This window comes from Salvelinus namaycush, chromosome 28, assembly GCF_016432855.1.
Source record: "Salvelinus namaycush isolate Seneca chromosome 28, SaNama_1.0, whole genome shotgun sequence".
Lineage (NCBI taxonomy): Eukaryota > Metazoa > Chordata > Actinopteri > Salmoniformes > Salmonidae > Salvelinus > Salvelinus namaycush.
In genome coordinates, this window is record NC_052334.1 from 32,932,807 (window position 1) to 32,954,183 (window position 21,377).

The following is a 21,377-nucleotide window of genomic DNA, read 5'->3' on the forward strand; positions in this document are numbered from 1 at the left end:
GACTCCTTTAGTTGTTCTGTATTCCATATAAGTCATCCAAACCTTACGAAAGTTGCCCAGTATACCCTTAATCTGGTAATAAATCAAATCTAGTGATACATAACTTGACATTGTGGGAGGATAACCAACCTTCCAATTAATGGCAATGCATTTCTTAGCTGCTATAAATGCTTGGTTACACAGTTTCTTCAGATAACAGTCACCAGTATCAACATTTCCAAGCAAACAAAAACAGGGAGAAGGTAGAGTCTGTAGACATGCTGAGATAAAATAACATACTCTTTGCCAGAATTCAGCCAGCCTTCACAAGACCATAAGACATGCAAATATGTCACCTTTGTGCTTTACACCTCCAGCAGAATAGTACAATTTCTGAGTGCATGATATTCAGTTTCACTGGCATATAGAACGTTCTATGGATGGTCTTAAACTGCACTAATTTGTGTCTGAGATGATATGAACATGGCGGGGCATTCAAACACATCTGTATCCATTCATCATCATCAATAGTCTCCCAGGTCTTCCTCACATTTTTGTTTTACATGTGTTGTGCCATCGGGGAAAAGCCTCTATCAACCCTTGATACAGTTTCTAAATCAACTTTGGAGGTTTGTCAGACTGACTAAAAATAGTATCTGGCTTGTCCAGTGTTTGCTGCACAGAGGAAATAAAGTGTTTCATCTGCAAAAATTCACCTCACCTCCATCACAGACTGGTCATCCCTGGCTGCCTGACCCTGTTGTGGCTCCTGTCACCATCTGGTCCTCTTAAAATGAGGCATGAAAAATAATTACCTTGGTGTATATTTATACATTATATTATCCAAGACTAGAATCAATGGTTCAATAATTGAAATGATCATTATTCCCAGATCCCAGACTGTAGCTGTAAGATTAAGATGCTGTCCTGTAGCTACTGTAGATCCACCCATCAATTCAAGATGGAATTTTGTGTCATTCACTGATATTGTTAATGTCCTGCCAATGTAACGGATGTGAAATGGCTAGCTAGTTAGCGGGTACGCGCTAATAGCGTTTCAATCGGTTACGTCACTTGCTCTGAGACTTGAAGTAGGGTTTCCCCTTGCTCTGCAAGGGCCGCGGCTTTTGTGGAGCGATGGGTAACGATGCTTTGTGGGTGACTGTTGTTGATGTGTGCAGAGGGTCCCTGGTTCGCGCCCGAGGTCGGGGCGAGGGGACGTACTAAAGTTATACTGTTACACCAAATTCATCTCCGTAGACTGGTCTTCCCTGGCTGTCTGACCCTGCTGGGACATCTGTCACCGTCTGATTCTGCTAAAACCTGTAGATCCCGACAGAGATCATTGCGGCGAGGTCTGCATTTTTCATGCTGCGGGCGGGAGCATGTGGTCAGACAGATGACTTTGGGATGAAAATATTTTTTTTGTCCCACAGATTATTTCGAAACGGTCCTCTTTCTGCTTTGTATGCGTTAGCCTACCTATTGTATTAAAAGCACATGTTTTTCACCCTATTCGCATTATTCACACATAATTTGCTGCTTCAACTTCAGTAGCCTACCTCTCCTAGTTGGGTGTGAGAGTTCAAGTGTGCCTAGTATGTGTGGTCTCTTTGAAATAGAGTAGGCTGCCTACATGGGCGGAGAATCACTTCGCAGTTAACTTGAATATGAAATTAACTTAAATATGATTAGACTGTAGTTTACGATAGTGTCTGTATATTGATAATGGAAAGAAGTAGAGGGCGCTCAACCAACGTGAGTCGAAGTACAATCAAAACATGTAATCAACTAAAAGGAAAAGGCACAACGCGCACATAGGTTAGGCTACTATGGTGAGCGAACGTTATTGTCTCTGCCTGCAAATCGTCATCCTAAACGGTAGGCTATATCCGATAGGAATTTGCAAAACGTAGCAAGTGTCGCTGTCATCGTTCTTGCTGCTTCCAGTTCAGTAGCCATACCTGCGGGATCAGGTGCGCGCATGTGGTCTCAATTAAATATAGTAGGTTATAGCCCAAGGGGGGGAAAGGTACGGCCCACTTCAATCCGGCTGACGAGACATTTACAAAAAATATATATTTTTTAAAAAAGTATTAAAAAAAATTCATGGTATCCAATTGGTAGTTACAGTCTTGTCCCATCGCTGCAACTCCCGTATGGACTCGGGAGAGGTGAAGGTCGAGAGTCGTGCATCCTCCGAAACACAACCCAACCAAGCCGCACTGCTTATTGACACAATGCCCGCTTAACCCGGAAGCCAACCCCACCAATGTGTCGGAAGAAACACTGTACACCTGGTGACCGTGTCAGCGTGCATGCACCTGGCCCGCCACAGAAGTCGCTAGAGCGCGATGGGACAAGGAAATCTCAGCCTGCCAATCCCTCTCCTAACCCAGACAATGCTGGGCCAATTGTGCACCGCCTCATGGGTCTCCCAGTCACTGCCAGCTGTGACACAGCCTTGGATCGAACCTGGGTCTGTAGTGATGCCTCAAGCACTGCGATGCAATACCTTAGACAGCTGCACCACTCGGGAGGCCCCCGCAAATTGATTTGGACAAACAATTGGTCCTACAAAAAATGCGGTCCTCTGTTGAATTTCAAAATCTCGATGTGGCCCTCGAGCCAAAAAGTTTGCCCACCCCTGCTATAGCCTATGCATGGGTGGAGAAGCAAGGGGCAGTTATCTTTCCAAGCAAATGTACTTCCTAAATAGGCATATTGCCTAGAAATAGGCCTAAATATTGATCACCCATATTTCTCCAACTCTGCTCTCTTCAAACTACATCTCATAAGGACACAAGGCGAGACCCAAATGCAGACACAAGAAGCAGATGGTTGAGCTCCGATATTTATTAATCCAAGGGGTAGGCAAAAGGTAGGTCGGGGACAGGCGTGAGTTCATAAACCGGGTCAGAGTCCAAAACAGTACCAGACGAAGGACAGTCTCGAGGTCAGGCCAGGTAGGGCTTCAGTAACCAGATCAGAGTCCAAACAGAACAAGGGGATAGGCAGGCTTGAAGACAGAACAGGCAGAGTGGTCAGGCATGCGGGTACGGAGTCAGGACAGGCAAGGGTCGAAACCAGGAGGACTAGAACCAAAAGAGACTGGGAAAAAATAGGAGCAAAGAAAAACGCTGGTTGACTTGGCAAACAAGACAAACTGGCACAGAGAGACAGGAAACACAGGGATATATACACCGGGGATAATTAGCGACACCTGGAGTGGGTGGAGACAATCACAAGGACAGGTGAAACAGATCAGGATGTGACGCATCTAGCATATTGGCTGATATAGCCCAGTAATACAATATAAGGGCCATGTACAAATCTCTAATTCAACCTATTATTTTTGCGCATTTGATTTTGCCTGTAGGGTGCAAAATTGCTTGGACCATGGCTGGCAAGAGAGCTGCGTCACATACACCTAAAATAACATTGCTCGACTGCAGTTGGGTTTGGGACCAGTTCTTGTAGCGAGTGGGAGTCGGACAAGAAAGCCAGCAGTGCTGGCAGGAGCGGGAGCAGGATGAAGAAATTGGTCCCACGCAGACCTCTACTGTGCACCATGACAGTGAAGCCTGTAACGTTAGAGCTGTTTATTACTGTGTCAGGTTGAAAAGGACGGAATTAGCTCGGGAAACTGATAGATCAATAACGTTACATTGCAATACTGACTAATATTGCACTATAAAAACGTCAGAATATCAACATTCAATCATTTTACTGCTGGTTTCATAATTTGATTCAGGTCTCGTGTGATCGAGGCAAAAAGAATAGCTAATGTTAGCCAACTTTTGACCAGTTCTCTCTCTAATGGTACATCAACTGGCGGAAGCTATCCAAGTTCATTTACTTCTGAAACGGGGCAGAACAAAGACTACAAAACACTTCCAAAACAACAACGGCTATTAGATAGTAATAATAGCCACCTCATATTGCTATCCCCAGTGAAAGTTGTGTCCCTGCATTCAATACCACCTTGCACATGTTTGCCGGCATCCAGCTGATCTTCTCCAACAGTTGCAAATTAACAAATTTAGGTATGTTTATCCCCGTTTTGTTCCGTTTGCTTCTCTTTAAGATGTTTTTTTCAACAGAATCGGCGATATGAATATCCGCAAACACAATTCACTTTCATAGTAGCCACATAAAAACAGCATGATAATTTTGCTCATTGTATATATAATTCCTTCTTGCAAGTATCTACTCGCTCTCCTCTTCTCACCTTTTTCCTTCGATTGTGGACTTCAGTGCACAACACATCAGCAGTCTATGACTCGGCGAAAAAACCTTTCCGAGCCAAACCTTCATATCATGACCGCTAACCGCTAACGTTACACACAGCTTACATCGTTGTCATGTCATAGTCAACATAGCTACAAGAACTAACTCGTTAGTAAACCCGCTACAATCATGCAGTACAGTGTACAGTCAGTCACACCCGCGGGCCCCGGTGGCAATAAATTAATAAAACCAAACTAGTGTTGAATAGCCATAGCCAGCTAGCTAACATAGCATCCCTCTCTGTTTGAGCCGGGTGTTTGAGTAGGGTAAACTAGCTTGCTGCATTTGCTAGCTAAGTGAAAGTTTTAAAAAATACAACCAAATATAGCTATGTCTCTCTCTCTCTCGCTCTCTCTCTCTCTCTTTTGCTTCTCCTTAATTAATTTGATAAAAACTGTTCAACTATTGTCTTTCTCTCTCTGAGTAAACTAATCACAACATTTTATGCACTGCAGTGCTAGCTAGCTGTAGCTTATGCTTTCAGTACTTCATTCGCTGATCCTTTGACTAGGTGGACAGCATTTCAATTCATGCTGCAAGAGCTCTGATAGGTTGGAGGACGTTCTCCGGAAGTTGTCATAATTACTGTGTAAGTCTATGAAAGGAAGTGAAAGCCATGAGCCTCCTGGGTTTTGTATTGAAGTCAATGTACCCAGAGGAGGACAGAAGCCAGCTGTCCTCTGGCTACACCATGGTACTACCCTACAGAGTGCTGTTGAGGCTACTGTAGACCTTCATTGCAAAACAATATGTTTTAATCAATTATTTGGTGATGTGAATATATTTAGGACAGTTCTTTCCAAAAATTGATAACTTTCTTAATGTTTCACTATTTATATTTTTATGAAATTCACTGAGGATGGTCCTCCCCTTCCTCTGAGGAGCCTCCACTGCTGTACTATCTCGCCCTCTCTATTTTTCTCTCTGTCTTTTTTGTCTCTGCCTGTCTTTTCCTCCCTCTCTCTCTACCACGCCGTCTTCCTGTGTCTGTGTTTATTTTGGTTATTCAGTAAGTGGTGGAGGTGAAGGTCATTGAAGCCTTTCAAACTTGACTTAGCAGACTGTCTCTCTGTGGGCCTGCCTTTAAGAGCACCTCTATCTCTCTGACTTCCCTCTCTCTCTCTCTCTCTCTCTCTCTCTCCCTCTCTCCCCTCTCTCTTTGACTGTTACTCTGTGGAAGATGTGAAAGGGAATGCATCCCCTCTCTCTCTTTTGCTCTTTACCCTTTTCCTCCCCCTCTCCCCCTTACCGTACCAAATATTTTCATCCACTTAAATGGCGCACAGAACATCTATTATTTCTGTGTTTTTGTGGTTCACAAACAGCTTATCGGCCAAGGAACAGTTGAGATCCTTACTATCATTTTATGGAATTCCAAATATACATTGTATTTGCAGTGTGGTTGAGTGTAGCTACTGAATATCCTAACACCAAAGAACTATCCATGATCTTGTTTCCCAGTTGAAGACATTTGAAGGTGGGCTGTTGCACCTGATGCCGGTTGGCGTGCGATGCCATCGCTGCTTTTGGATGGTAACACTATCTGATCGGGTTTGGAGAAATAGAGAGGGTAAGGTTGGGCAAGGGAAAGACAATCCCCTCCGGTATGCATGTGTGCGTGACTTATTTTGACCAATAATGACCTTCAGTGCAAATATTTGGTTGGAAAAAATCTGACATACTTTGTCTTGGACATGGCAACACATGCTCTTCTCTCCTACAGCTGTGGCTTTATTCAACAAGATTGTGTCAAGTGGTGTGAAATATGTTCTGTTACTATGGCGATGATATAGCTAACCTTATGTTATGTTCCCGCAAGGTCCCATGTCGGCTTAGTGAAATCAGTGGCAGGTTTGTGATACCGCTTTTAGCCTCAACAATTCTTCAAATGACGTTGTTTGGTTGCGGTGGTTATAAGCATTCTCGCATTAGCAGCACACTGTTCACAATGACGTCCACCTCGTTCTGACAGGGTCACTGGGTTTGCTGGAAGTGTTCAAATGTGCTGCTTTCAATGAAGCAAAGCTAATCTCTCTCTCTCTCTCCCCCCCTCTCTCTCTCTCTCTCTCTCTCTCTCTCTCTTTCTCTCTTTCTCTCGCTCTCTTTCTCTTTCTCTCTTTCTCTCTCTCTCTTTCTCTCTCTCTCTTTCTCTCTCTCTCTCTCTTTCTCTTTCTCTTTCTCTCTCTCTCTCTCTCTCTTTCTTTCTCTCTCTCTCTCTCTCTCTCTCTCTCTCTCTCTCTCTCTCTCTCTCTCTTTCTCTCTCTCTCTCTCTCTCCCTCTCTCTATGTTTTTGTGTGTTCAGATTCATCGCGTGGAGACAAGAAAGAGAGCCGGTGCCCGACACCGGGCTGTGATGGCACAGGTCACGTGACGGGGTTGTACCCTCACCATCGGAGCCTGTCTGGCTGTCCACACAAAGACAGGGTGCCACCTGAAAGTAAGATCTGCACTTTCACACTTTACTTAAGTTTACCATTCTGGGGTAAATTCAGTTTCAGCTAAGTCTGTTTCAAATTCTGGAATTGAAATTGAATTGACACTGCTTACAAAGCCAGTGGCTCTCAATTTATTGCAGGGTTTGTTTGATGTATTGCATTGCAAGGTCTGCATGTTTTGGTTTCTCTTTGTTTCTGTCTGAATGCTGTGTGTTTATTGTGGCTGTTCCACGTTTGTTATGGCTGCTCTGGGAGGTCATGCGGGCTACAGCTGCTCTCCTGGCATTACCTTTGCATGCATGGGGTCATGGATTTGCTTGTTAGTCTATGACTGATTACCTGTCCAGTCAACTGTCTAATGATGGCGGGGGGGGAACAAGGCCTGAGAGATGAATGGCAGAGTACAGCAGTGAATGGTGGGAATGTTCTAGCACTGTCTACCAATGCGTTAACATCACTCATTCTTGCTGACCAACAGCCAGTCCTTCACAGCACTTGACATTCCCACCCACTGTTGGATTCAGATCATTTATTTTCCTTAAGCAATTCTTTTGCATGTTACTGTACTTTGACTCCCTAAATTCATATGATGTTTACCTCACAAAGTAAGATATAATTAAGATCATGATTTATAACACTATCTTCTGCTTGGTAACACTGTTAAGTGCCTGTAGAAAAAATCAACTGTCTCTGTCTGGCCATAGTCACCAGCAGTGAGTACGACTGAGTACGCCTATCAATCTCCACCGCACAATAAACCCCATAAAGTTATTTGTATTCTTTGCTCAATTAAATTCAGTTGAATAAGAGAGAACTATTACGGCTTTTTGCAGCAGATCAGCTGCAGCGGCGATAAACATTAGCCCTCAGCGAATAGGCACCCTGGTTATTTGGTCTCATTCACCTTGTGCAAACTTCTCAATAAACTCTCTTCAACACGCACTATTAACCCAGAGTCAGAAGATTACGGTATGATCTGCCATGACCCAGACTGCTATTAAAATAAAATAGGCCTTTTTTATAATGGCACATAAATCATTTAACATAAGACATGGCCTTATAAAGTAGCCAGTTATCAGACATGTCTTTTTGTGCTTTGAGTACCATGCTTAGAGCTAACAGTTTTCCCTGACCTTGTGACCTTACCAGGAAAAAAATCCTGGGCCTAGTTATAGCCTAGTTATAGCACCAAGGTATAAATGTGTACTCCTAGATGGTGAGAGTTTTTGACCTTGAGGGTGCAAACCCCAAAATGGATTTTGAAATAGGCTTCGATCGATTGTCATAGGATCTTTTGGAGGTAACGTCCGTGTTCCTTCTCCTATTCCTTATTTGTGTTGATCAAGCTGACGTTTTGGAAAAATAGCATAAATGTTTCATTTTGGAATTAAATAATATTCATTCTAATTGCAACTCACAGTGTGACTACGCAGAAAAGTGTCATTGTAAGGAAATCAAACACACTCACTCACACACACGCACATACACAGACAGTTATGTGAGGTATCGACAGGACTCTGCTTTAAAATCCATTATCCGACATGGAGCAGCTAGCCACAAAGTTTCTCCCTGTCCATCAGTGGTCAATAGCCTCTCAGTGCAGACAGACCCAAATGTCCTCTACACACACATACACACACACACAAACACACCACACACACCACACCTGCTGACAGCGAGGAGGCAGAGGGAGATAAAAGCCCTCTCGTCTATTAACACATTTACAGTGTAGTGGACAATAGATTATTAATGCAAGGTCTTCATTTAGCAATCACACAGTGCACAAGACACTTCCTAGGGAAATCTAGGATATTAAAATGAAGCGACGTTACAAGTACATTTTTGTGTTTGCTCATTGTTGAATGTCAAATATTTAATCCCCTCATAACAGATCTTTGTTTTTGTTCCTGAAAGTGATGTACCTATGAATGAGAGTACAAAACACAATACCTCTGTAGCATACACTTTTCAGGAATCACTGCTTTTTTATTTTTGTGAAATGTTCCACGATGCTCTAAGCATACAGTGAATGTGGACAGGCAAATCCAACCATTTCCAGTCATTATAACTGTTTCTTTGTCATGGTCAGGGAAAGTAGTGATATAATCTAACATAATGTTTTGGCTCTCGGCGTGTTGAGGTGGAGGGACTTGCCCATTTAGCTCTTCTGAGCTCGAATTAGTATGCCAGAGAGTGAGGATGACGAGGGTCAGAGTGTAAGGGGGTGATAATGATGAAGCTGACGCAAAGAGCAGTTTTAACCCATACAGCAGGGCGTCTTTCTGGCCCCTTTCCTCACCCCCCTCCCCTCTGGTGGTTCTCAACCGGGGTCCCTTAGAGACGTCCGTAGACAGAGCATTACTCTAATTGGCTGCCGTGGGGAGAGCAGACTATACTTCCACTCCTATTTGATATATCTTTAACCAAAGCCTAAAGGATTGTGTGTCCACAGGTGTGGAAGGAAGCTAAAGTAATCCCACTGCCTAAAAATAGTTAAGCATCCTTTGCAGGCTTTAACAGCCGCCTAATCAGTTTGCTGCCTGTTCTTAGTAAGCTGATGGAGTTAACTACTGACTTTCAGCAGGCATAATATAGAGAAGGGCACTCAACTTGTACTGCACTGACTCAGATGACTGATGATTGGTTAAAATAAATGTATAATGAGATGATAGTTGGAGCTGTATTGTTAGATACAGTGCAGCCTTTGGTGTTATTGATCATAAATGGTCATCACATGGTTGGAGAGTTATTTACCCAATAGAACCCAGAAGGTGTTCTTCAATGGAAGCTTCTCTAACATCTGATATGTAAAGTGCGGTGTCCCCCTAGACAGTTGCCTTGGGCTGTTACTCTTCTCTATTTTTACAAATGATTTGCCACTGGTCTTACCCAAGCTAGAATGGCTATGTATGTGGATGATTCCACACTCTACATGTCAGAACCCAAAGCTAGTGAGCTCACTGACATTCTAAATAAGGAAACTGTGCATCTTAACACCCGCCTGCTTAACCCGGAAGCCAGCCGTACCAATGTGTCGGAGGAAACACCGTTCAACTGACAACCGAGGTCAGCCTGCAGGCACCCGGCCCGACACAAGGAGTCGCTAGAGCGCAATGAGCCAAGTAAAGGCCCTACGGCAAAAACCCTACCCTAAGCCGGGTGACGCTGGGCCAATTGTGTGCCGCCCTATAGGAATCCCGTTCACGGCCAGTTGTGACACAGCCTGGGATCAAACCCAGGTCTGTAGTGATGCTGCAACACTGCGATGCAGTGCCTTAGACCGCTGTGCCACTCGGGAGGCTCCGATGTTCTGAGCTTTTAACACATAAATCAACTGTTCTAGTTGTTCTGGCTCTGGTCTTGTCCCATCTTGATTACTGTACTGTAATATGGTCAAGTGCAGCAAAGAAAGATGTAGCAAAACTGCAGCTGGCTCAAAACAGAGCAGCATGCCTTTAACAGGACATACATAACTAACATCAACAACATGCATTCCAGTCTTTCCTGGTTGAGGGTTGACAAGAGATCAACTGCTCCTCTTCTAGTTTTTATAGGAAATATTATTGTGATGAAAATTCCAGATTGTCTGCATACTCAAATAACACTCAGTTCAGACACCTATGCATACCCCACAAGACATGCCACAAGAGGTTTCTTCACAGTCCCCAAGTCCTACACAAATTCACGGCAACAGTAAAATACAGAGCCATGATCACATGGAACTCCCTTCCATCTCCTATTACTCAAGTAAACATAAAATGACATTAAAAAAATCTATAAAAAAACATCTCATGGCAGGGACTGCAAAATGACACACAAACACACACACACACACACACACAGACACACTATCACACTGTAACACACACAATCTACATATTTTCCTTTAGTTGTATTGTTTGTATATTGTTGTATTTTGAAATTGACTGACTGCTCTTGTCTATCAGTGTATCAATGTTTTGTTACTTGTCGTGTTTTATATTTTTGTGTGGACCCCAGGAAGAAAAGCTACTACTTCTGCAAAAGCTAATGGGGATCCGAATAAATCAATTAAAACCAATTGAATTAACCAATTTGACTGTTTTAATGGTAAATGCTATTGAAGGCAGGAACATCTAAAAATGGGTGGATGATAACAAAGAGTATAGTCTACAGTATATACTGTATATAGAAAAATAAATATACTGTATGTGTCTGGCACGATCCGTGAATTACTGGCATGTCTTCTGTTGCATTATCCGTTGGCTACTTGTTCTGTTCTCTGCATGCCTCAAGCTGCCTCTGTTTTATGTCTCTGGCTATGTCCTAGGCTAGTGTTCTTATACCCATTTCAGACAGAAGATTTGGTATGTTACCTGCAAAAAAATATGCCAATATTTATCTGACCCCTTTCAAACAGCTCCTTACTTCGAACTTATTTGTAGGTTTTCCCCTTTTATACATATCAGTGGGTAACTGGCAAATTGGGACAGATGGGAGGTGTTGTTAAACCATGGGTGCTGTTTTCAGTTCAAATTAGGGAGGTTTTAAACAAGTGTTAAACAAGTGAAGTGTTCATGAATTTACCTGCAAAAATAGCAGAGAACCATTCACACAGATCCAATACCTGTATTTTGGTTACAGGGTCTGTGAAAATGCAGGAATCACGACAAGCTCTTTAGGTGGCTTTTATTTTTCCATGTGTTCTACACCCTACCCCTTTCAGATATATGACAAAGCTGGTATAAAAATGCAGGCATGTTAAATTAGTGGGATTTTGGTCTGTGTATAAAAGGGATTTTAGGTGGCTTCTTCTTCGCAATACTCTCCTTCTTCAATCAACACTGATCTCAAAAGGCTATAGCAGTGAAACCAGTATGGTGGCAATAACAAACACTGTCTGCCCTTTCAGACTGTACTGCTCTATAGGGAGGAGGAAGGAGGTCATCTCAAATTGCTGGGACAGATCCTAATGATAACGATGATGATAATACCAAGCTGCTCAACCTCTCACACACTAATGATACTGTCTGGTTGTGGGGCTTCTAACCTTCCCTATCTCTCTCTATCGCTCTCCTGTATGTCTGTTTGTCTGTCTGTGTGAAGTCCTTGCTATGTATGAGAATGTTCTTAAGTGTCCTACACTGGGCTGCACGGGACGCGGCCATGTCAATAGCAACAGGAACTCCCACAGAAGGTGAGTCGCCCAACAGGACTGGCAGCCATCTTTGGAAATGCCAGGATCATCTGTGTTACGTCCACCTTTTGTTCAGTTGGAGATTTTATTTCTTTCCCTCCAATGACAGGTTGTTACTTTATCCTTGTTTCTTTCCTCTTTATTAGTACATTTTCTTTATTAAATGTTTTACTTGATATTCGTGATTCTTTTTTTCATTTTGTTTATGTTCTATTTATTTGCTCAAGTGTTTATTGTTTGATTGATTTATTTTACAATTGTATCATCTACTTGCCAATAATTTTGTGTTTGTATATTGTTGCACAAATGTCACTATTATTATTGATTGCGATGGCAAAGGGGCTTACAAAAGTATTTGGCTTTGGATATCTCAGTTACCACAACCATACCTAATTATGTGGTTGCTTGTCTAATGCTAAATTTGGAGTCACACGTGAAATGCTGTAATCCACACCTCAGATGAAAGAATCACAGATCAAGGTTTCCGGGAGAGAAGCTGTGTGTATGGGTGTTGGTATTGAGGGTGGAACTGAAATAGCCGTGTGCTCCCCTCTCCTGTCACACGGCTAGAGAGCGAGAGGTGAGAGAGAAAGAGAGAGAGAAGGGGAGCAGATCAGAGCGGGAAAGAATGAAAGGAGAGAGAAGGATGAGAAGGAGTGGAGTGTCACCCACAGCAGGTTTTGTGAGAGTCAGGGTGTATCAGCAACCATTAGCACCTCTCTACCACTCTGGCAGGAGGGCAGGAAGGCTACAGACCTGGGAAGACTGGAGCTCTCTCTTGCTGAGCACAGTGTCACTCACACACTGACACTCAGACAGGCATGCACACACATACTCACACACATAGACACACGGTACATACACACACACACACAGACATGCACACGCTCACTCATACAGATACACATTACATACACACACAGACATGCACACACTCAACTTATCAGACAGTCATGTACACTAACACACACACACTTGCAAAACACACACACACACACACACACCTAAATGAACACCTACTAACTGATACTCACACCTCGAGAAGACACCTCTCCCTCCACCTGCGCTGGTTCAGGGCCATGATCTGAATAACCTCTCTACTGGGACTTGAAGCCTCTTTACACTTCACAACAATTATAAAGAAGAATTTGTGAAATTATATATAATGATCAGAGCCTTTGTTAAATTTGGTTGATTGGCAGTATCTCAAACAGCTGTGCTGCAATAATATGTCCTTTATTAACCTTGGGAGGTTGGTGTGTGTGTTTTGGGAGGTTGTTTGGCCGGTGTGTTTGTGTGGATTGGGTAGCAGGGACAGGATTGTGTGCGTGTGCAGTTGTTTTATCCTCTGAAGCCACTCAACCCAAAAAAAGCAATCTGTTATAATAACCAACTGCGTTGTTGTTATTTAAAACGTTTGATGAAAATATATGATATTGGAAATTAACCAAAAACTCATTGAAAGGCAGGTAGGTAGATGGATTATCAGTTAGACAGACAGACAAACAGACAGGCTGGCAAACCAGCAGGCAGACAGACAGGTGGTCAGAGATGCATTGAATGGGACCATTATATTGGTTCAGATATGATCAGTCTCACCTCCATTACTGGTTGTCATACTCATCCCCCCTCTGTTGTCCTTTCAGCCTGTCGGGGTGTCCAATCGCTGCAGCAGAGAAGCTGGCTAAAGCCCAGGAGAAGAGCATCGGGTGCGATGGCTCCTCCAAGTCTAACCAGGGCTCTGACCGCGTGCTCAGGTACTGTTCACTGCTCACCACACTCAGCTTCCATAGGGACCACCTCACTGGTAGATGCAGAGTCCAACGGCCTGAATATATTAATTTAATACTCTACCAGGGTTGGGTTTCAGTCAATTTCAAATTATTTTACTCTTCCTGAATTTAAATGGAATTGGCCCCATTCCGGAACACTACATTATATCCTACCTTACTATAACTCTGCTTGCATTAGTCAGTCAATGTTGGAAGGTTTTCTTAATTATTGTATTATAGATTTTCATATTTCTTTATGTCTGTTTGATTTCTTTATCTTTTGATCTCCCAGACAGTTATCGTTTGGAGACGCTCCACGTTCATTTTCTTGTTTATGAAGTGAAAGCCTTTATTGGGTTTTAAAGAGCTGAATCATTTCAACAAAAGTTGTTTTGATATGCAATGGTAGATATAACATTTCTATCCAATTAGACTGCATCACTAATTCAAGCTCTGATAGTTTCTAGATAAAAACATTTTTATAAAATAATATCAGAGAAAATGCATGGCTTTAATTATGAGTTGTGTTTGGGTGAGACATTTTCAGGAAACAGCGTAGACATGTAGCTTAGATGAACTAAAAGCTATGTCCAAGGATTCTCTTAGGCTAGAGTTGACTGTTGCCTTGCCTTTTCCCTTTTCTACATTCCCCTCCCCTTTCCTGCCCCCGTCTCCTCCCTTCCCCCTCCCCTCCCCTGCGTGATGTTTGGTGCCTCTGCTCTGTCCAACCTACACCCCCTCGTGGTTTATTTTCCAGGCCTATGTGCTTTGTGAAACAGCTGGAGATCCCTCAGTACGGCTACAAGAACACCAGCACGCCGCGCTCCAACCTGGCCAAGGAGCTGGAGAAGTACTCCAAGACCAGCTTTGACTACAGCAGCTTCACAGACAGCAGCCACGGCAACAATGTCTACGGCAAACGGGCCATCGCACCCAAGCTCCAAGGCAGGGACACTTCTCCTAAAGGATATGATGGTACAGTCCATCTTCCTGGCACTTCAGTTTTATCTGTTACCTACTTTATTGTTGTTCAGGTAGTCAATATGAATATTGTGCCAGTAGAATAATGAATATCCTTGCTTCTGTGGTTTGGTTTATGAATGGTCTGTATTCCAAGCCTTTTTTCTCCACCAATTCATTGTATTTTTTGCCCAGTGTTTCCAAATTCACCAATATTTTTACTTCCCAAATTCTTTATTGTTGAATGCATCCCCCACAGCCAAACTTGTAATGAATACTCAGGGAGAAAAAGGTGTAGATTCACACGCTGAGCGCGGCAGGTGTTTTTTTCGCCTTCGCAGGAGGCAGGAATCGTGGTCACAGGCAGGCAATGGTCATACACAGGTAGGCAAACAGGCAGATGAATCAAAACAACACAAGGTTGACAAAGAAAAAAAAGACAGAACCAAACAAAACGACGGTAAGAGTATTTCCACGCCGTGCATTTGTCTATACTTGCGGATGAACTACCCCTATCTCTGTGTGCTTGTGTCCTCCAGTCAAGCGCTACTGTAAGAACTCCAGCTCGGCGAGCAGCCCGAACAGCACCTACGCCCCCAGCAGCAGCAGTAGCAGCCTGAGCTGTGGAGGAGGGGGCGGAGGGGGGGGCAGCAGCGCCAGCTCCACCTGTAGTAAGAGCAGCTTCGACTACACCCACGACATGGAGGCTGCCCACATGGCCGCCAGGGCCATCCTCAACCTGTCCACGCGCTGCAGAGAGATGCCCCACGGCCTGGGAGGAAAACCCCAGGATCTCTGCTCTCGGGTAGGCGTTGTTTAGTGACCAACTCTTTATAAAGCCTTCAGAGCTGATACTTTTAAGTAGAGTTACATGAGATAATGGGATTGTGTGTAATGTACAATATTCGAAAGACGTGAGAGGAGGACACTACAGTTTTTTTTTTTTTTTTTTACATAGAGGTTGACTTTCGGCCAACTGGAAATATTCAAATCCAACTTGACATCCTGTGGTCAACCGTAGAGTATCTCCTGTGGTCTAACATAGAGTATCATAGTATTGGTTAGACCATTGAATGATATCCTCGAAACACCTTCCCATCCCACTGCTAGAGGCCTTACTCTCCCAGCTCCAAGCTTCCTCTGTCCTGCCAGGTAATGTGAGCAGTGATGAGTGAGGATGATAGGGTCTCTTTAGCCGCGCACACTTGCGCTCTGTTAAAGAGATATCTAAGGCTGTGTCTCTCGAATGGCGCTCAGCAGGACAGCTTTATATTTTCCCTCCAGGGATCAGGTGAGGTAGATAGGGAGCACGGCGGGATGGGACGGATCGCCGCCGACACGCCGCGAGCCCAATATGTCATCAGGAGGAGATAACGCGCCGGTATCCCTGCATTATCAGCATGGAGACGCCGAGCAGGTAAATAGGGAGGCCTTCTGCGTGAGGTAGAGCGGAGTGCACTCAGCTGGTAGAAGAGCCTTAACCAATCAGGACTTCCTCTCTCTTCCTCCCTTCCTCTCTGTCCATTTCTGCTCCGTAGGCGAGACAGACAGACAGACAGACAGACAGACAGACAGACAGACAGACAGACAGACAGACAGACAGACAGACAGACAGACAGACAGACAGACAGACAGACAGACAGACAGACAGACAGACAGGAGGCTCCAAGGCAGAGGTAGAGACAGGAAACGTCAGGGAGATTCTCAACCTTCTTTCATCTGAACACCTCCAGTCATGTCATTGCTTTTCTTACATTGTCTGTCTTTCCTCATCTACGTCCATTCCTATCTCTCTGAGTGAAAGCGAGGGAGACTGAGGAATACTCATGAATGCTGAGAGAGAATAACTTTGTTTCATTTTAGGAGCTGGAGGAGGCTGGTGGAAGTAATTTGGGGAAGCAGCCACTGACCCCTCCTGCTCTCTCTTGCCCCACCTCCTCCCAGCAACAGGGGACGGGGACTACCTGGGGGTCAGATGACAATCATGTGGTCTGTGAGGAAACAAACATGCTCGTTAACGTACAATGACACACATACTGTATATGCATATTCATTTGAAGCACACACATACCATGCCACATGAAAATATCTCTCTCTCTTTCTGCTGATAGCTTTTAGCCTTGCCTCAAAGTTTCTCTCTCTACATTCTTCGCCCATAACCATATTTGTTGGAGTGGCGGCAACGATATAATAAATTAATATATGAATATATTATATATATTAAATTAATATAGGGAAAACACTGACGTCTATCTTTGGTCTACAAAAGCTGATTCTGTTTTGTCACCATAATAGCGTCAAACTCCAACGATCCTGAATCCAGTCACATATTGTCCAGAGCATGAAAAAAAAACTAGCTTGAGCTACTACAGTTGAAGTCGGAAGTTTACATACACCTTAGCCGAATACATTTAAACTCAGTTTTTCACAATTCCTGACATTTAATCCTAGTAAAAATTCCCTGTCTTAGGTCAGTTAGGATCACCACTTTATTTTAAGAATGTGAAATGTCAGAATAATAGTAGAGAGAATGATTTATTTCAGCTTTCATTTCTTTCATCACATTCCCAGTGGGTCAGAAGTTTACATACAATCAATTAGTATTTGGTAGCATTACCTTTAAATTGTTTAACTTGGGTCAAATGTTTTAGGTAGCCTTCCACAAGCTTCCCACTATAAGTTGGGTGAATTTTGGCCCATTCCTCCTGACAGAGCTGGTGTAACTGAGTCAGGTTTGTAGTCCTCCTTGCTCGCACAAACTTTTTCAGTTCTGCCCACAAATTTTCTATAGGATTGAGGTCAAGGCTTTGGGATGGCCACTCCAATACCTTGACTTTGTTGTCCTTAAGCCATTTTGCCACAACTTTGGAAGTATGCTTGGTGTCATTGTCCATTTGGAAGACCCATTTGCGATCAAGCTTTAACTTCCTGACTGATGTCTTGAGATGTGGCTTCAATATATCCACATAATTGTCCTTCCTCATGATGCCATCTATTTTGTCAAGTGCACCAGTCTCTCCTGCAGATAAGCACCCCACAACATGATGCTGCCACCCCCGTGCTTCACGGTTGGGATGGTGTTCTTCGGCTTGCAAGCCTCCCCTTTTTTCCTCCAAACATAACAATGGTCATTATGGCCAAACAGTTCTATTTTTGTTTCATCAGACCAGAGGACATTTCTCCAAAAAGTATGATCTTTGTCCCCATGTGCAGTAGCAAACCGTAATCTGGCTTTTTTATGGCGGTTTTGGAGCAGTGGCTTCTTCCTTGCTGAGCGGTCGTTCAGGTTATGTCGATATAGGACTCGTTTTACTGTGGATATAGATACTTTTGTACCTATTTCCTCCAGCATCTTCACAAGGTCCTTTGCTGTTGTTCTGGGATTGATTTGCACTTTTCACACCAAAGTACATTCATCTCTAGGAGACAGAACGCGTCTCCTTCCTGAGCGGTATGACGGCTGCGTGGTCCCATGGTGTTTATACTTGCATACTATTGTTTGTACAGATGAACGTGGTACCTTCAGGCGTTTGGAGAAAAAAAATTCTGAGGTCTTGGCTGATTTCTTTATATTTCCTTTTGATGTCAAGCAAAGAGGGACTGAGTTTGAAGGTAGGCCTTGAAATACATCCACAGGTAAACCTCCAATTGACTCAAATGATGTCTATTAGCCTAACAAAAGCTTCTAAAGCCATGACATCATTTTCTGGAATTTTCCAAGCTGTTTAAAGGAACAGTCAACTTAGTGTATGTAAACTTCTGACCCACTGGAATTGTGATACAGTGAATTATAAGTGAAATAATCTGTCTGTAAACAATTGTTGGAAAAATGACTTGTGTCATGCACAAAGTAGATATCCTAACCGACTTGCCAGAACTATTGTTTGTTAACAAGAGATTTGTGGAGTGGTTGAAAAACGAGTTTTAATGACTCCAACCTAAGTCTATGTAAACTTCTGACTTCAACTGTATGTGTACTTTACTCATTTTATTGGAAAGGGAAAGGGGGATACCTAGTCAGTTGTACAACTGAATGCATTCAACTGAAATGTGTTTAACCCAACCTCTCTGAATCAGAGAGGTGCGGGGGACTGCCTTAATCGACATCCACGTCTTCGGCGCCCGGGGAACAGTGGGTTAACTGCCTTGCTCAGGGTCAAAACGACAGATTTTTACCTTGTCAGCTTGGGGATTCGATCCAGCAACCTTTCGGTTACTGGCCCAACACTCTGGAAGCACACCCCAGTACCCTAACCTCTGAGCCCAGAAGACTATTCAAGCCTATGTGCATCACAAAGAACCGGAATCTGGGTTTTGCTCCACTGGAACACAGGGAGAGTCCAGCCTAGGGGGAGTGTCGTGTGAAATCACTGTTAAAACAGGCGTGCCTTGGCTGGAGAGGGGGAGAGGAAAAAAGAGGAGAGGAGATGAGAGGGGGAGTGGAGGGGGTTGGAGTGAGGGATGTTAATGAGGGCAAGGGAAGGGTGACAAATAGACATTACCCCTCCCCTCCAGCCCCCTCCAAAAACAGGGCAGAATTCTACTGTGCACATGTTCACCAGATGCAGTACGTCAGCAGAGGCTGCTGAGGGGAGGAACACTTATATTAATGGCTAGGATGGAGTCAATAGAGTGGTATCAACCACCTGGAAACCATGCTTTGATGTGTTTGATACCATTTCATTGACTACATTCCAGCCATGATTATGAGTCGTCCTCCCCTCAGCTGCCTCCACTGCAGTACATGGATATACAGCTGGGTAGGAGAGGGAGGGAGCATTTTGGCTGATTATTCAAGCCTGTCTGTGTCCCTGTTTGTTGTGCGATATTTATTGTGTTTTTGGTTGACTAGCAGCTGTCCCTATGCAGCCGCCCAGCGTTGCCCTCCCGCCAACCTCTAACCCCACAGCCCAGTCTCTCTGCCCAAATCCACTCACATCACACTCAAACCAGCCAGGCCCCAGTCTGCTCCCTCTGGCTGTGGAGGTTACAGACACTCTGAGGAAGGGAGGGAGGGAGGGAGGGAGGGGGGGAGGGAGGGAGGGAGGGAGGGAGAGATGGTGGGATTAGTGCAGGATCACTACATTTGCTCCCTTGCCCTTTACCACTGATGACCCTGTCTCTCCCACCAGTCACCGTGCCTTTTTCTTACCAGAAGGAAATATTTGGAGAGTTATGTAATCACATATATAACAGGTTTTTGAGCTGAATGTTGCTTTGCCTTTCTTCTCCTCCCTCTCTCCTTCCTACTGCCCCTCCCGTCTTTACTCCTTTCCCTGTCTATCTTCCTCCCTCCAGAACCCAGACCTAGAGGTGGATGAGAACGGGACATTAGACTTGAGTATGAAGCAGCGTCTGGGGGGTGGCGTAAGTGCGGTGCTCACCCCCCTGGAGCCCATGTCTCCCCAGCGCCAGGCTCTGATGCGTTACGGCATGGGGGATGACTGCTGGGATCTGCCGGTCGACTACGCCAAGATCAAATGCATCGACGAGGACAGCAAAGAGGTACTGAAATGTGAAGGATGATGATGCTAATGATGATCAGATGATAATGCCGATCACTACTCTAACCTGTAACTCGGATTGTGGGATGAGGCTATCCTATCTTTCAATGACTTTCTATAACATTAGCTTCACAGTACCTCAGTACTCTAATAACTTTTACACGGCAGCATTCAAATATCCTGCACATAAACAAACAGCTTGCATACTGTACATACATCTAACATTAAGATTCACAAAGGCCTGCATACAGAAGTCCCCCGCTGCATTTCAACAACACCCATCCATTTGGCAGTCCATACAGTACCTACTGTGTTTCACATCTGTCCAACCCAAGCCATCTGTCTCCAAGGACTTTCTGTTGATTCCTTTTTGTATAAGACTCCCATTTCATGTTGAGGTCATTTTTAACACCAGCCCAGATCTCAGGTTGAATGATTGGAAAGTCATATTAGGAGTTCTCAAGGAAAACAATAAATTATTTTTTATGTTCATTTCCATCAGCCTCACCATACAGCAGACAGAGGTAGGCTGTGTCTCTCTGCTGTTCGCCAGAATTAATTATGCAAATAAATATTGGGAGGGAATCTAAATAGCTCTTCTCGGCAAAGGACTGCAGGAAATCAGTGTGTGTGGGGGTGTATTTGTGCGTGCGTGTGCATGTGAGCGTGTCTGTGTGTGTGCATGCCTGTGAATGTGTGCCAGTTTTGGCACTGTAGAGGACCTTGCAAAATGACCCAGCCCAATGCTCTTCAAAATGTGCTGGATATATTTGCCTGTCTTTAGGGGCATTACTGTACACAAAGGAAAATAGATGGTTTACATCAATAGTCTTGCCCCGCCTGGCTGCCTGCACTGTAGACAAAGCCAGCCTGCAGTCAGACTCTAGAGATCTAGGACTTCACCACAGTGCCATCTAGGGTATCTGTTAAGTACTGCATTAGAACGCTCAGCCAAACTCCTAACTCTGATTCCATTGTGTTGAGGGTAATAGGCATAGGGAAGCACAACATAGTGAAGCCTACTGGAGCACAACAAAGAGTCTCTCTGACAGGTTTTCCTCATATAATCCTGTAAATAGTCATGCAAATAGATAGCTCTAATCTAGTAATATGCAGCACTTAGTAAAAACTCCAGAGTTTCTCGTCTAAAGAGATGGTCCTGACGTTTCCAGTCTGTCGTGGTAAGAAGTCCTTTACTTCATCAATCCTCAAAGAATGCTTAATATACACAACAGCATTTCCAGTCTCCTCATTCGGAGTC

The 21,377-nt window shown here is 44.0% G+C and overlaps 1 protein-coding gene across 1 annotated transcript in view; it reads left to right on the forward strand.

Annotated features, from left to right (window-relative positions):
* LOC120023328 (myelin transcription factor 1-like protein) overlaps positions 1-21,377 on the forward strand; it is an 83,647-nt gene that overhangs the window by 44,982 nt on the left and 17,288 nt on the right. The window contains exons 8-14 of the mRNA XM_038967344.1: positions 6,572-6,706; positions 11,790-11,880; positions 13,527-13,637; positions 14,410-14,627; positions 15,152-15,417; positions 19,911-20,117; positions 20,734-20,742. Of these exons, the coding sequence (XP_038823272.1) occupies positions 6,572-6,706; positions 11,790-11,880; positions 13,527-13,637; positions 14,410-14,627; positions 15,152-15,417; positions 19,911-20,117; positions 20,734-20,742 (1,037 nt within the window). The remainder of the gene's footprint in view (positions 1-6,571; positions 6,707-11,789; positions 11,881-13,526; positions 13,638-14,409; positions 14,628-15,151; positions 15,418-19,910; positions 20,118-20,733; positions 20,743-21,377) is intronic.